Consider the following 12,587-nt stretch of genomic DNA (forward strand, 5'->3'; position numbering starts at 1 on the left):
AGGCTGCTCCATTTCAGTTGAAGGATAGTCCCTTTCTGTACTCTTTATCCTTCATTCCTATCTTCTTTATCCTCCTATCATTTTTCTTCTGTCACCAAGCTCTTACTTTGTACTGTTATGTCTCCTCAAATAATAGGTATGCTCAATTCTTTTCTATACTAAAAAAAAAAAAAAAACAAAAACAAAAAAAACCCCAAATGCTCAATTCTTTTCTATACTTAAAAAAAAAAAAAAAAACCCAAATGCTCAATTCTTTTCTATACTAAAAAAAAAAAAAAAATCCTCAAACAACAACAAAATAGCCTCAACAACACCATCACCTCCTTTGGTCCTGTGTCTATTCTGATTTTATCTGTCTTTCATCTTCCCATGGTTAGAGCTCTTTTCAGTCATCATCTCCATTTCTTACTTCCCTTTCACCTTTCAACCCAATGAACTCTGACTTCTCCCATCATCACAGCGCAGCTGGCCTAGCTGAAGAACTTCCGATGGCTGCATTGCACTTTCCACGTCCCTGTCTGTGTTGAATTTGACTCTCCCAACCACACTGTCCTTAAAATTCACCTTGCCTTTGGCTTCCATGACCTCATTGCTATAATTTCTCTGACATTCCTTTTCATGCTCTTTTCTGACCACTTCTAAATGTTTGTATTTCCCTGGATTCCACTGTGAGCCACTGCTATTTCACTCAAAGTTTTAACTGAACACACACACACACACACACACACACACACACACGTGTGACTTACAAGTCTTCATCTCTAGTCCTAACATTGCCATTTTGCTTCAGAGGTCGGTCACTTCTATGTATATTTCCCAAGGGTACCTTACATTCAACATGGCTTTGGCTGAATTCATCATCGACTCCCCAACTTTCCAAGACTTGGTTCTTCTCTTCTTCTCTTCTATTCCTTCTGAGGTGGTAGCCCCAGGAGTTTCAGAATCATTCTAGAACAGCACAATATTCAGTAAAAATATAATGTAAACCACATACTTAATTTAAAATGTTCTGACAGCCACATTAAAAAAATGGAACAGTGAAACGATTACTAAAAATTGATTTTAATTTACCCCAATATATCCAACATAATATTACTATGATAAATCTGCAAACACTTAATGAAGTATTTTGCTTTTTTTTTTTTTTTTTTGGTACTAACCTTTCAAAATCCAGATGGCATCTTAAACTCATTGAGTATTTGAATTGAAACTACTCAGTAGGGCACAGTGACCCTGTGTGACTTGTGGCTCCTGTCCAGTGCAGTTCTTGAGTCTTTACCTCTAGTAATCTCTCTCTTATCCAGTTATTAGTTCTGTCGATTTAATCTCCTAGGTGTTTCTCCAGTAAGTATTTATTTTCATCCTTACTATATCATGGCTTTAGTTCACACCTCATTTCTCATTTGGGTTATTGCAGTAGCTTGCATAGTCTTGTTTCTCAGCCTTAGAGAGTGTGTAAAATCCACTAAAATAAAGGGAGACATAGTAGAACATTCTTATATGTATTTTTATCTAGAAAATAAAAAGTCAGATTTATTAATATTTAATATACATCTTGATGCCAGCACCCTTGCTCTGAGAAGTCAATAGTAAAATGTAAATATAAGCCATAAAATGTGTTTTTCCCACAAAATAAAAATTTATTTTATCCTCATGCAGACTTCAGAAATTCTCTGTATGTTTCTATATGATGTACATAATTTAGTAACACAATAATCGTATATAACTTAAAAATAAAATTACATGTGTACTTGAAATTTATTTTAGTACTACTGGGAGGGGTGAGGTCACTAAAATTTGGGGTCTCATGAGCCCGGATCCACTCTGACTCTACTCCAGCTGCCTCCCCAACCTCAACTTCTTCATTCCCACCTCCCATTTTCTGTGCTTAGTGGGTCTTTCATATTTTGATTTTGTTTGTTGTTATTCATGTAGTTAAACAAATAGTTAAACAAACTACTTCTTGACCTAATTCTGTTTATCTTCTAGGCTCTTCTGAGCTATCATCTCTTCAAAGAAAGCCTATGACAACTTCCTGAATTGTGTCAAGTGTTTCTTGCCTGACATACATTTCTTATTACACTGTTAGATTGAAATTATATTTTTTCAGTTTTCCTCACAAAAATATAAGATTCCTGTAGTCAGGGATTATGGCATCATCGTGCTTTTTTCATCTTGACATATGACAGGTTCTTTAGAAATGTTCATCGAACTGCATTAATGGCTCTCCTTGTTGGCACCGGACTGCTCTACCAGAGAATTAGATGGTGACTTGCTCATTGTATTTATGGAGTAGCTGGGGGACATCCTTGTCTCCAAAGATACAGGATAAAATAACTATACTTTCATTTTCTAGACCATAAGAAGCTCATGGGGTCGATAACAGTGTTAGCGTGAAATGAACGTTCCACTTGCTTCTTACTAGAAATCGGAGGAGGTTACTTGCTCTAGCAGAGTGAAGTTTTGCTTGCAGGTGTGCTTGTAGGTGTGCCTGCAGTGGCCATCAAACTTCAGGGTGGGTGATGATCACCTTGGACGCTGTTTATAGGTTTCTGGGTTTCACATGTACATATTCTGATTCATTTGAACGGATGATGGTCCAAGAATCTGAATTTTTAGAACAGACCACACTGATAATATAGCTGATAGAAACCACACGCCAAGAAGTGTGGTTTCCTTCTTTCTGAAGTAGAGAGGAAGAGGGCGGAGTAATTTGAACAACTGCGAGAACGGCCGTAGGGAGAGAGTGAGGTTCTACATGGAGGCCTACAGAAGTTACGGAGCATTGTAAAGGAGAGTGGACACCTGGGAAAAGTTGAAACAGGGAGTCCAGGGTGGCAGGGCCTGGGGATGTAGTAGTTTGTTTATCTTCTAGGCTCTTCTGAGGTATTTCTGAGGTATCTTCTAGGCTCTTCAAGAGCGTCTTGAAGATCAGTAAGACAACTTTGGCTTATTTCACAATTTTCCCTAGGATTGACGTTTCGTCTTCAACAGGGAAACTTACTATCAATATTTTATAAAAATCAAATTATTTGGGTATTTCCTCTTTATTTAGAATCTGACATGCATTAGTCATCCAGTAATTTTTTTTTTTTTTTAATTCAGGATCTCTAGGATATTGAGCACTTTAGGCACAGGATGATTTTTAGTATATAGGACAGTATACTCTAATTCTAAAGAGTATTTCAATTTGGGTGCTATGACAACAAACATTATCTAGCGTAGGGGAGAAGGTAGACTATGCCATGTGGAAAAATCGAATTTAGTTTTGCAACTAGGAGAAAAAAATAGATTTTCACTTAAATGCCATTGATAAATAATTTCTATCAAAGCTGTAATCCGAGTTATTAATGTTTTAACATTTAAAAGCAGTTTAAACATTTTCATGAAGATGCTGCATATCTGTTAGCACGATGAATAATAGCCAGAAGTAGACGGATAAATCTAGACCATAAAGAAGCTCCAAACATTTTACTTTTCACTCATTGTTTCAGCTTTTGCCCTCATCCAGTTTTACTCAGGGCTGTGAGCTGTTAAAAAGGAACTTAATTGGGGCGCCTGGGTGGCTCAGTGGGTTGAAGCCTCTGCCTTCGGCTCAGGTCATGATCCCAGAGTCCTGGGATCGAGCCCCACATCGGGCTCTCTGCTCAGCAGGGAGCCTGCTTCCTCCTCTCTCTCTCTGCCTGCCTCTCTGCCTACTTGTGATCTCTGTCTGTCAAATAAATAAATAAAATCTTTAAAAAAAAAAAAAAAAAAAAAAAAAAAAAAAAAAAGGAACTTAATTGGTTGACTTGAGTTTCTTCTTTTCACCATTTGGCGGCCAGCCTCTTGTGGAAATAATAACAAGATGCAAACAAGGCAAACAAATGGACCAGGGCACAGGAAGCCGAAGAGGCAGTGGGCATGGAGAGTTTATTATTGTTCATCCAATCAACTAAATGTGTCTTAATTATAGCAGCAAAATGCCATATATAGCCTCAGCACAAGCCTACTGGGGCCTCGTTTAATTCCTGTCCATTTCAGTTGTCTTGCTTCCATCATCCACTTAAGGGTCCAGATTTCCCTCTGGTGATCTGGTGGAAGATAAATTATCTTGAGTAGCTTTAATAGAAGTTGGGCTTTGGGGAAACAGTATCATCCCTTACTGTGATTTATACCTTGTTTTTAATTTCACTTGGTGCAAGACCTGCACTCTCCATTGGCTCACGGGAAACTAAGCATCTCTGCCAAACTGTGCTCTCTCGCAGGTGATTCGCAAGGGCTGGCTAACCATCAGCAACATCGGCATCATGAAGGGAGGCTCTAAGGGGTACTGGTTCGTCCTTACTGCTGAGAGCTTGTCCTGGTACAAAGACGACGAGGTAAGTCACGGGGGATGGCAGGGTCTTCTTACTGAAGTGCTTCTCATTTCAAATTAATTGATATTGTTGTGATACACAATTTCAAGACATGAGTGGTTCTCTTTCAGTAAGACTTAGCTTGGGGTGTTTGTTTGAAGAAGGATTTTTTTTTTCTCATAGATGTTTAATTTTATAACATCCCCCTCAATTTTTTTTTAAATTTCTTTTGTATTGTCACATGTTTCTTCACCTGAAGACATGGAGTTAGGACTTCGTTTTTGGAAATTTCCGTCTTTGTAATAATGGCGAGATACCAAGAGAGGGAAAGCAGTCTTCATTAAATAATGTGTTGAAAAGACCCAAGGATAGAGAGCATCTTAAGAATGAAAATAGCACTGATGCAAAGTTAATGAAGAATTTTGGGATTGTTGCTGTAATGTCTGTCTCAAATGGCAGACTTTTGAAAATGTCCAAATCATATAGTCCTCAAGTGAGTTTATACAAATGTTGTGTTCTTTGAAAATTTGACAGCTATGTGAAAGCAAGAATTATGATAATTCTGCTGTTCTGGTTCCTGTTAGATGTTAATAATTTGGGTGCTATGACTTACTACTCATTTCAATCTGATAGGTATAAAAGCACAAAAATTTGAATCCATCTTTGGGAGCCCTTAGAGTGCTATAAAATGATACTGCTTAATTTGGGAAATCATGGATGAAATTAACTGTGTTTTGGAAATTTTAATACCTCTGGTCTGACCTGAGTAGTTTTTGGTGCTTATAACATGGTATACAAACATCAGATAAGAATACCTCATGATCTCAAAGCTATTTACAGGTGAGATTGTCTCAGTTTTATTTGGCTCTAAAGGGCATGATTTTCAGAGTTAAAAATCCTTCCAACCCTGGCTTGACTATTTTCTTAGAAAACACTACAAGTTGCCTTTGTCGGTTGTTCTAGTTACAGTTTCATGTCTTCTATAGGTATTTCTGTTTCCCAAGTGGTTGGTGCACAACAGAGTGTTAGATGATCAGTTGATGACTACCACATTTTCTTCAGTAAGAGAAATAAAATCTTACAGAAATGTCCAAAGAAGATTTCAATACAAATGCTTTTGAAAAATGTTTATGTCCTGTATTTCACTGACTTCCGTCAAATATGGACTTGGTCGTTGTGAGGGTCTGAGGATTAGCAATGGCTTCTTTTCCTGTGCTGGCTGCTCCGAAATCCCTGTCATTGTGTGGGAAGGTCCAGTGTTTAAACACCACAGCTTCAGGGGCTCTGAGATGCCTCCCTAGAGAGAAAATAAGTTCCTTCTTCTGTGTTCATTTGCCTTAAGAGATCTTCTCTTAGATATAGGTCGTTTCCAAGGATTTCGAGGATCATTTCTGTATACTTAAATACATACTGGTTTGGGGGCCTTTATCAGCTATTCTACGGAAAGCAAAAGATTTTGTTGAGGATTCATAGTAATAATAGCTAGTGTTTTATATAAATTAATTAACTCAATCCACATTAGAACCCTAAGGATAAATGCTATCACGATCCCCATTTTTTCAGAGAAGTAAACTAAACAAACAAAAAAATAAGGTTCCCTTATTGCAGACTACTTGGTGTTTGTGAGGATAACTAACCTCCCAAGGTCACCTAGCTAGTTGGTAGTAAAGCAGAAATTCAAACTCAGGCCATCTGGCTCCAGAGCTTATGTCTTCAATCACAAGTGGAGGGAAGAATCCCAGAGATGCCGGAGTTGTCGAAGTTGGCCTCATCCCACAGAGGACTGAAGACAAGTTCCAGGCATTTCGTCATTATCTTTTTCTGGATATTAGTATCAGGGGCTCTGAAGACAATAGGATTAGCTGCTACTGTTAGAATATGGCTTTGGGGTTCTCTTGTAGGGCTGTGTGGGCCCTGAAAGAGGGCCACTAGAAGGCTCTCAATGCCCCCTATAGGGAAGGAAGGAGCCTTGAGAGCTTGGTGACCTTATGATCACTGGTTATCCCTTCCTGTCCTCTGTAAACTCAGGATGACTTTTTACAAAATCTCGGTGGCTACAGTGCCCTCATGAGCACTTGATTATAACAAATGGAAAATAAATGTGTGCGGTTATAATATTAACTGAGTGCTGGAGACCATTGTATTGACGTAGATGTGTAGAGGGTGTTTGGGCATGGGCAGGTTATTATAGGAATGACCCCTGAAATACAGTAGCGTGATTTATAAGTTTAAGAGAGGGTTGTTTGCTTAGTTTAGACCATTTCAAGAAAAAAAATGACAAATTTGTTGTTCTGTGGAACTAACAAAGAGACTAATAAGATAATATCAGATATTAAGTGCTCTAAAAAAAAAATAAAATAGGGTGGTGACCTAGAAAGTGATGGGGGTGCAGGGCCCCTGGGTGACTTAGTGGGTTAAAGCCTTTGCCTTTGGCTCAGGTCATGATCTCAGGGTCCTGGGATTGAGCCCTGCATGGGGCTCTCTGCTCAGTGGGGAGCCTGCTTCCTCCTCCCACCCCCACCCCCGCCTGCTTCTCTGCCTATCTCTGTCAAATAAATAAATAAATAAATAAAATCTTTAAAAAAAAAAAAATGAAGTGATAGGGGAAGAATCTTTAGATTGGGTGTTTGGGGTAACAAACATCAGAGCAGAGGCTGGAATGATGATCTGGGTAGAAGATTTTGTTGAAGAACATTCCAGGTAGAGAGAACCATAGCATAAACAGCCCCCACCCCCTCCGCCACCACCACCACCACCACCACCCAGGCCGAGAGTCAGCAAGCCTCCTGCGGCTGAAATGTGAGAGCATAGCGGAGAGAGGTAGGAGATAAAATCAGAGGTACCAGCGGGTGGGGACTTCTCAGGCTCCAGCCAATCATTTGGATTTTATTTCAGGGACGACTGAAAATCATTGGCTTATTCCAACAGGATGGGACATGACTGGATTTATGTTTTAGAAAGATCACTCTGGCTGCTGGGCTGGGCATGATGTGTGGGAAGGAACGGGTGTGCGGAAGGAGCGGAGTGGCAGGAGTAGAAGAGGGGGACGAGCCGTAGCGGTGGTCCAGATGAGAGAAGGTGGTGGCTCATCCTGGTGGCTTGCGAGGAGCTCTTAGTGCAGGTAGCAAACTGATGGGCCTCATACAGCCACACTGCAGCTGTTAGCTGCTGTTCCTCATTAGAATGGTGCTCCAGAAACGGGCGAGGAAGTTCTCAAAATATTAATGTCTGACTCACAAATGACCCCTAGCTTCAAATTGTTTGTCGCTGGGGAAGAGCCCTTTTCCATTGGGGCCATCCGCATCCATTCCCACCTCATCATTCCTTGGCACCGTCACTGTCCTCCTCTGCTCCGCTCTGTTTCTCTCGCCAGAGTTCGCCACCACGGCAGACCAGCTTTGAGCTTGCCGTCCAGTCGGGAGGGAGGGTACAGGACGGTTCCTCGCTTTCTGCTCGTGTTCAACCAACAGTAGTGTGGGCCGGGGGCAGAGGCCAGAGGGAGGACACGGGCAAGGGAGGTCAGGAAGAGACCTAGAAGGTGGGGCTCGGAAGTAGTGATGAGGCTCTGGCCCGTTGAATTTGTACCCTCGACTCCCATCTTTTAGCAGCAATGTTTTCAATGCTGCTGAGATTCCATAAAGGTCTTACTGCTATAGTTCAAGTACATGTGGCCGGACCATGCTTCTGTGGGTAACCTCAAAACCCCCCAATTTAGACTATTCCTTGGTGAAAATAAGCCTCAACTCTCACTCAGTGTTCAGAGGCAATTTGTAGTTAAATTAAGTGCTTGTCCTTTGTTCCCATGGTCTCTGTCTAATACACACGTCAGCATCACCGTCCCTGGAAATGCTGTTCCGGGATAATTTATCTTCGTCAAGCCAGTGCGACACAGTAAGTATCATTACGCTAGTTGTATTTTCATTCATTTGTTCCGTGACAAATTTATCTGCGAATTTTCATAGAGGATTGTTGCATTTTTCTGTGTTCTGCCATCTTCCTTCTTTCTTGCGTAATTAGGTTGGTATGTTTCATTCTATTAACGGGCCACTGGATAAAGAGCATGTTCTATCATATGAATAGATACGATTTCGTGTAACTTATTAAGTCAGTAATAAATATAAATTACTTCCGAAATCTATCCGAGATTGAAGAACAATAGCTTGAACTGTTCTCCAGGATGACATTAGTTGAACAAAAGACCCTATAAACCGTACGCGTGGCACGGTGAGCATGGCGAGCTCTGGGGGCGGGGGGACGTGGATTTGCTATGACAGATGCCAGTGTCGGAACAAGTCCGTCTTCTCTGGGCCTCACTTCTTTGCTTTTTACTTGTTGAATGGGGACCTTGGCTGACCAAATCCCCTCCAAGAGATAATCTAGGACTCTAAGAAATCATATATAAATAAGTGGTCTTATAAACTTTCAGGCGTCACATTTATATATTCATGGTTGCCACGGCAAGGAACAACTGTGCCCTCCCACTGAAAAGCCATTCTTTGACTCACACGTCTTCTAATTTCCAGTTTTTTGTCATTTCGTGTTGTGAGATCAAAGATCCGGTATCTGGGTGGATCTTGTTTTGTTTTGTTTTGTTTTAAACAGAGAATGGTAAAGGTCAGACTCTTTAAGAGGGAACTCAGATCCCATTCCTTCAGTGAGACTTGCCATGCTGCCTCCCCCTCTACTTGGGGTTCTCTTACCACCTCAGCCAAGAATTGGAGGCTATAATACAAAAATGTGATTTTTGTATCATTTGTATCATGTTTATATCATGCAGTAGCATGATAACACTGTAATAATTTTAAGCTAGAGTTGGCATGACTGTAGTGTTAAGTCCCCAGCATTTTTCCTGCTTTCTCCCTATTCTGAACAGCTCTATCTAGCCCAGCCTTGAATTTTAGACAGATGTGTAAACCTTTAAGCATCTGTGCACTGCATTTCTTGAACCATTACTCTAAACGACGATAATGTTACCTGTAATGTTACTGATAAATGAGTTTAAAAGAGAAGTTTCCACCTGTGTCTCCGGCAGTGTTTTTTTCCATGCATGTTATCTTCAAAGAGTCTTTTTAATACAGAGTGGTTATAGGAGACATAATTAATCTATATGTTATCCTCTCCCATCATGTTGAAGATTGGGACTTTCTGTAACACAAAAAGAAATAAACTGTCTTCTTACAGGGTTAGACAGTTTATAACTAATCACCCACGGGGTTTGCCCCAATGTGGCTGACCTTCTGGATCATAGTTTAGTACCCGAGACTTGGAAATTCCCTGTACAAGCGGCCCTGAGCTCTTTTCTAGGGGGTTGATAGGCCTTTTCCTAGTTTCATTCTGCCCGTGTGTGTGCCCCAAGTCTAGGATGATCTCTTTATGGGGGCGAGGACAGTTTGGACACGCGAGCTTGTGCATATGTTCCCTTGCATTTGATGGATGATCTTACAGATCCTTTGATTTCTATCAAAATAATAACATAAGGATATTTTTTAGTACTTCACTAAGGATTTGAGGAAGCAATACAGCCATTCAAACAACCTCAAATAGAATATTCCATACGCTCCACACAGTGGTTTTATCCACGGACACCCCGCTCGGTTGAGTGAGTCAGAAGCGGCTCTAGCCTGGCGCCGGCCCAGCCCACAGACAATACGTCAGCTTCTCTTTCTCTCTCCCCTCCTGTTTCTTTCCTCAATGCTGTTAATCTGGATGGCACCAGACTCGAGGTTCTTCTCCCTCAGTTTACCCACCACTCAGCTCTTCTCAGCATCTAGCCCTACCTTGGCTCCCGCCTCCCTTTTGCGCACTCCAACTGGCCAAAGTGCTCAGCCAAACCAGACGGACTCCGGCCAGCCTCGCGCTCCCTAGTTCGACCGTCCCCGTGGCCGTCACTAGAATTTCCCGCGTCCTGAAGGCCAGCTTTCTGTCCGGACGGTAACCTTGGTGATGATCATTGTCATCATAAAAGTGAACATTTGTTAGTACTTGTAGTTTCCCAGGCCCTGAGCGAAGTGTTTTATTGACATTCCCCATTTTAGAGATGAAGACTGGGGCTCCGAGAGAAGAATCCAGGCGCTGCTCAGCGCTGCTGCTGTGCTCTTAACTGACCGGACATTTCCCAACAGCGTTTTCTGAACAACCACATAGCGGACACTCCCCTAGGCACTAAGGATAAAGCAGTTAGCAAGGAACTCATGGTACCTGCCCTCATGAAGGATATTTACGCATAAAGAAATGGGACAAAACAAGCAGGAAAAGCGCTCAGGTGCAGATTCCAGGCTTTGAAGAGAATAAATCCAGGGACGCGTTTGAGTTGCAGAGCACCTGGGACGCGGGTCACAGCCTGGGCGGGACTTGGAGTTGGGTGGTCAGAGGCTCATGTTAATGTCTTGAGGCAAGACTGAGCCTAATGAGTTGAGTTGAAGAAACTGAATGAAGGCCAAAGAGAGCACAGAGAGAAAAAAGCTCCTTAAAGATCAAGGATTTTGACCTTAGGAATGATGAGACGCCTTGGAAGTTTTTAAGCTGGAAAGTCACATAATATCTGAATTTTTTCCCCAGATCCTTTGGGTTGCCTTGTAAAGAAGGGATTGAGGTGGGGAGTGGGTAGGAAGGTCTGGCCATGGACTGTGGAAGACATAACAATAGCTTGGGTTGGGTGGGTTGAGGGAAATAGAAGTGGGTGGATTTAAGAGGTTATTTCAGGTGGTGAAAATTGACAACTCATCAATGTAATAAGTAGAGACGGAGTGTTCCTGCTTCATCGTAAGCCTCTTGAGACCAGGAGCCATGGATGTATTTGTTGTTCTACCGCCATCGAACATGGCATTTGCAGGATAAATATTGGTTGAATGGAGATGTGATTGAGCAAGTAAATAGATGCAACCTAATATTTCCTGATGTCCTGTTGCCTCCGGAACCTAAGCCAAATTATTTCATTATATTGTAGACTTATAATTTGAGGTAGATTGTCTTAAAATTTTCTTAATTTTCGTTACTGAAGGTTAACGGTTTTACATTTTTTTCCTCTTGTACTGAAGATCACTGAAGCAGAAAATAAATTTCCTAATGTTATTTTAATACACTCTAAATACCTTTTGTACAATTCTTAGGATTTAGAAAAGGGCCAGGTATAGAATTAAAACAGAAACTATCATTTCAAAAAGGGCTTAGAGCTTATATAGTTCTACATTAATACTTTAAATCAGATCTGGAATAAAAGGATGGCTTTTATTTAAAATATGTATAAAACATGAATTTTAGAAGAATAGGATATTCTGATAAAGGGAGAAAAAAAGCCTTATTTTTCTTAATATCAATGAGAAATGTGTGAATGATGGTTAAAAATCACTGAAGGGGATTGCTGTATGGTAGCACACAGCCAATATTTATTCTATTTAAATCAACATGAAGATCAGAATCATTATGGAATACTTACCTACAGGCAAGAAGCATAATGTAACAGAAATGCTCCCAATGAAAATGTACTAACCTTAGACTATTGAAGAAAATCCGAAGTCTGCGTTGAAAGAAGGACATTCCTTGGACTCTTAAGACATTCCAGGCCTCATTTTTGTGGGTCGAAGTATTTGGATAGCTCGATAAGGAGATTATATAATCCCCTTATAGGGATGTTTACGTAGTACTGTTTTTATTAGGTAGCTGTGACAGATGACAAATGTTAACTTAAGTCCTAGAAAACAAAATGGCAGCCATCCCCCTGAATGGCCAAAGCTGTGGGACCAAGACGTCCTAGAAATCGTCAGCTCTTTCCAGTTTCACTTATACTTTCCTGAGTCTGCCTGTTCCCTGCTCAGTCCCTGTGTTCCCTGTGATGAGGCGCTTAGCATTGACCTTGTGAACACTATTTAGTCTCCCCGTGAGTCGTTTTAGTCAGCCAAACTTAGATGTTTTTTTGCCAAACAAAGAAGTCCCAATAAATATTGAACTTGAAAACGTTTATGTTACTTAAAATTCTTCATGACTGTAGTTGTGTTTTTTCACATGCGTAAGATATGTTACGCTTTTTAATGTAGGACTATTTCATACAAACATTTCCACATTTTGGTGTTATCCAAAGACTTACAACTTTGACAAATATGTGCAACAATCCATAGTGGCAAAAACTATTTCAAATTTATGAAAAATACTCAATAGGCTCAAACCCACTCCCCTAAAAGTATTTTTTTGTCCCACTCAAAAGTTTATTCTGGAAAAACAATATTATTCTTTACCAGAAGAGCAAAATTTTAA

The 12,587-nt window shown here is 40.6% G+C and overlaps 1 protein-coding gene across 5 annotated transcripts in view; it reads left to right on the forward strand.

Annotated features, from left to right (window-relative positions):
- DNM3 (dynamin 3) overlaps window positions 1–12,587 on the forward strand; it is a 546,523-nt gene that overhangs the window by 289,779 nt on the left and 244,157 nt on the right. For all 5 annotated transcript variants that reach the window (XM_045084619.1, XM_045084617.1, XM_045084615.1 and 2 more), the window contains one exon: window positions 4,248–4,361. In XM_045084619.1, the coding sequence (XP_044940554.1) occupies window positions 4,248–4,361 (114 nt within the window). The remainder of the gene's footprint in view (window positions 1–4,247; window positions 4,362–12,587) is intronic.

This window comes from Mustela putorius, unplaced genomic scaffold, assembly GCF_011764305.1.
Source record: "Mustela putorius furo isolate JIRA1106 unplaced genomic scaffold, ASM1176430v1.1 tig00000785_pilon_pilon_pilon, whole genome shotgun sequence".
Taxonomy (NCBI): domain Eukaryota; kingdom Metazoa; phylum Chordata; class Mammalia; order Carnivora; family Mustelidae; genus Mustela; species Mustela putorius.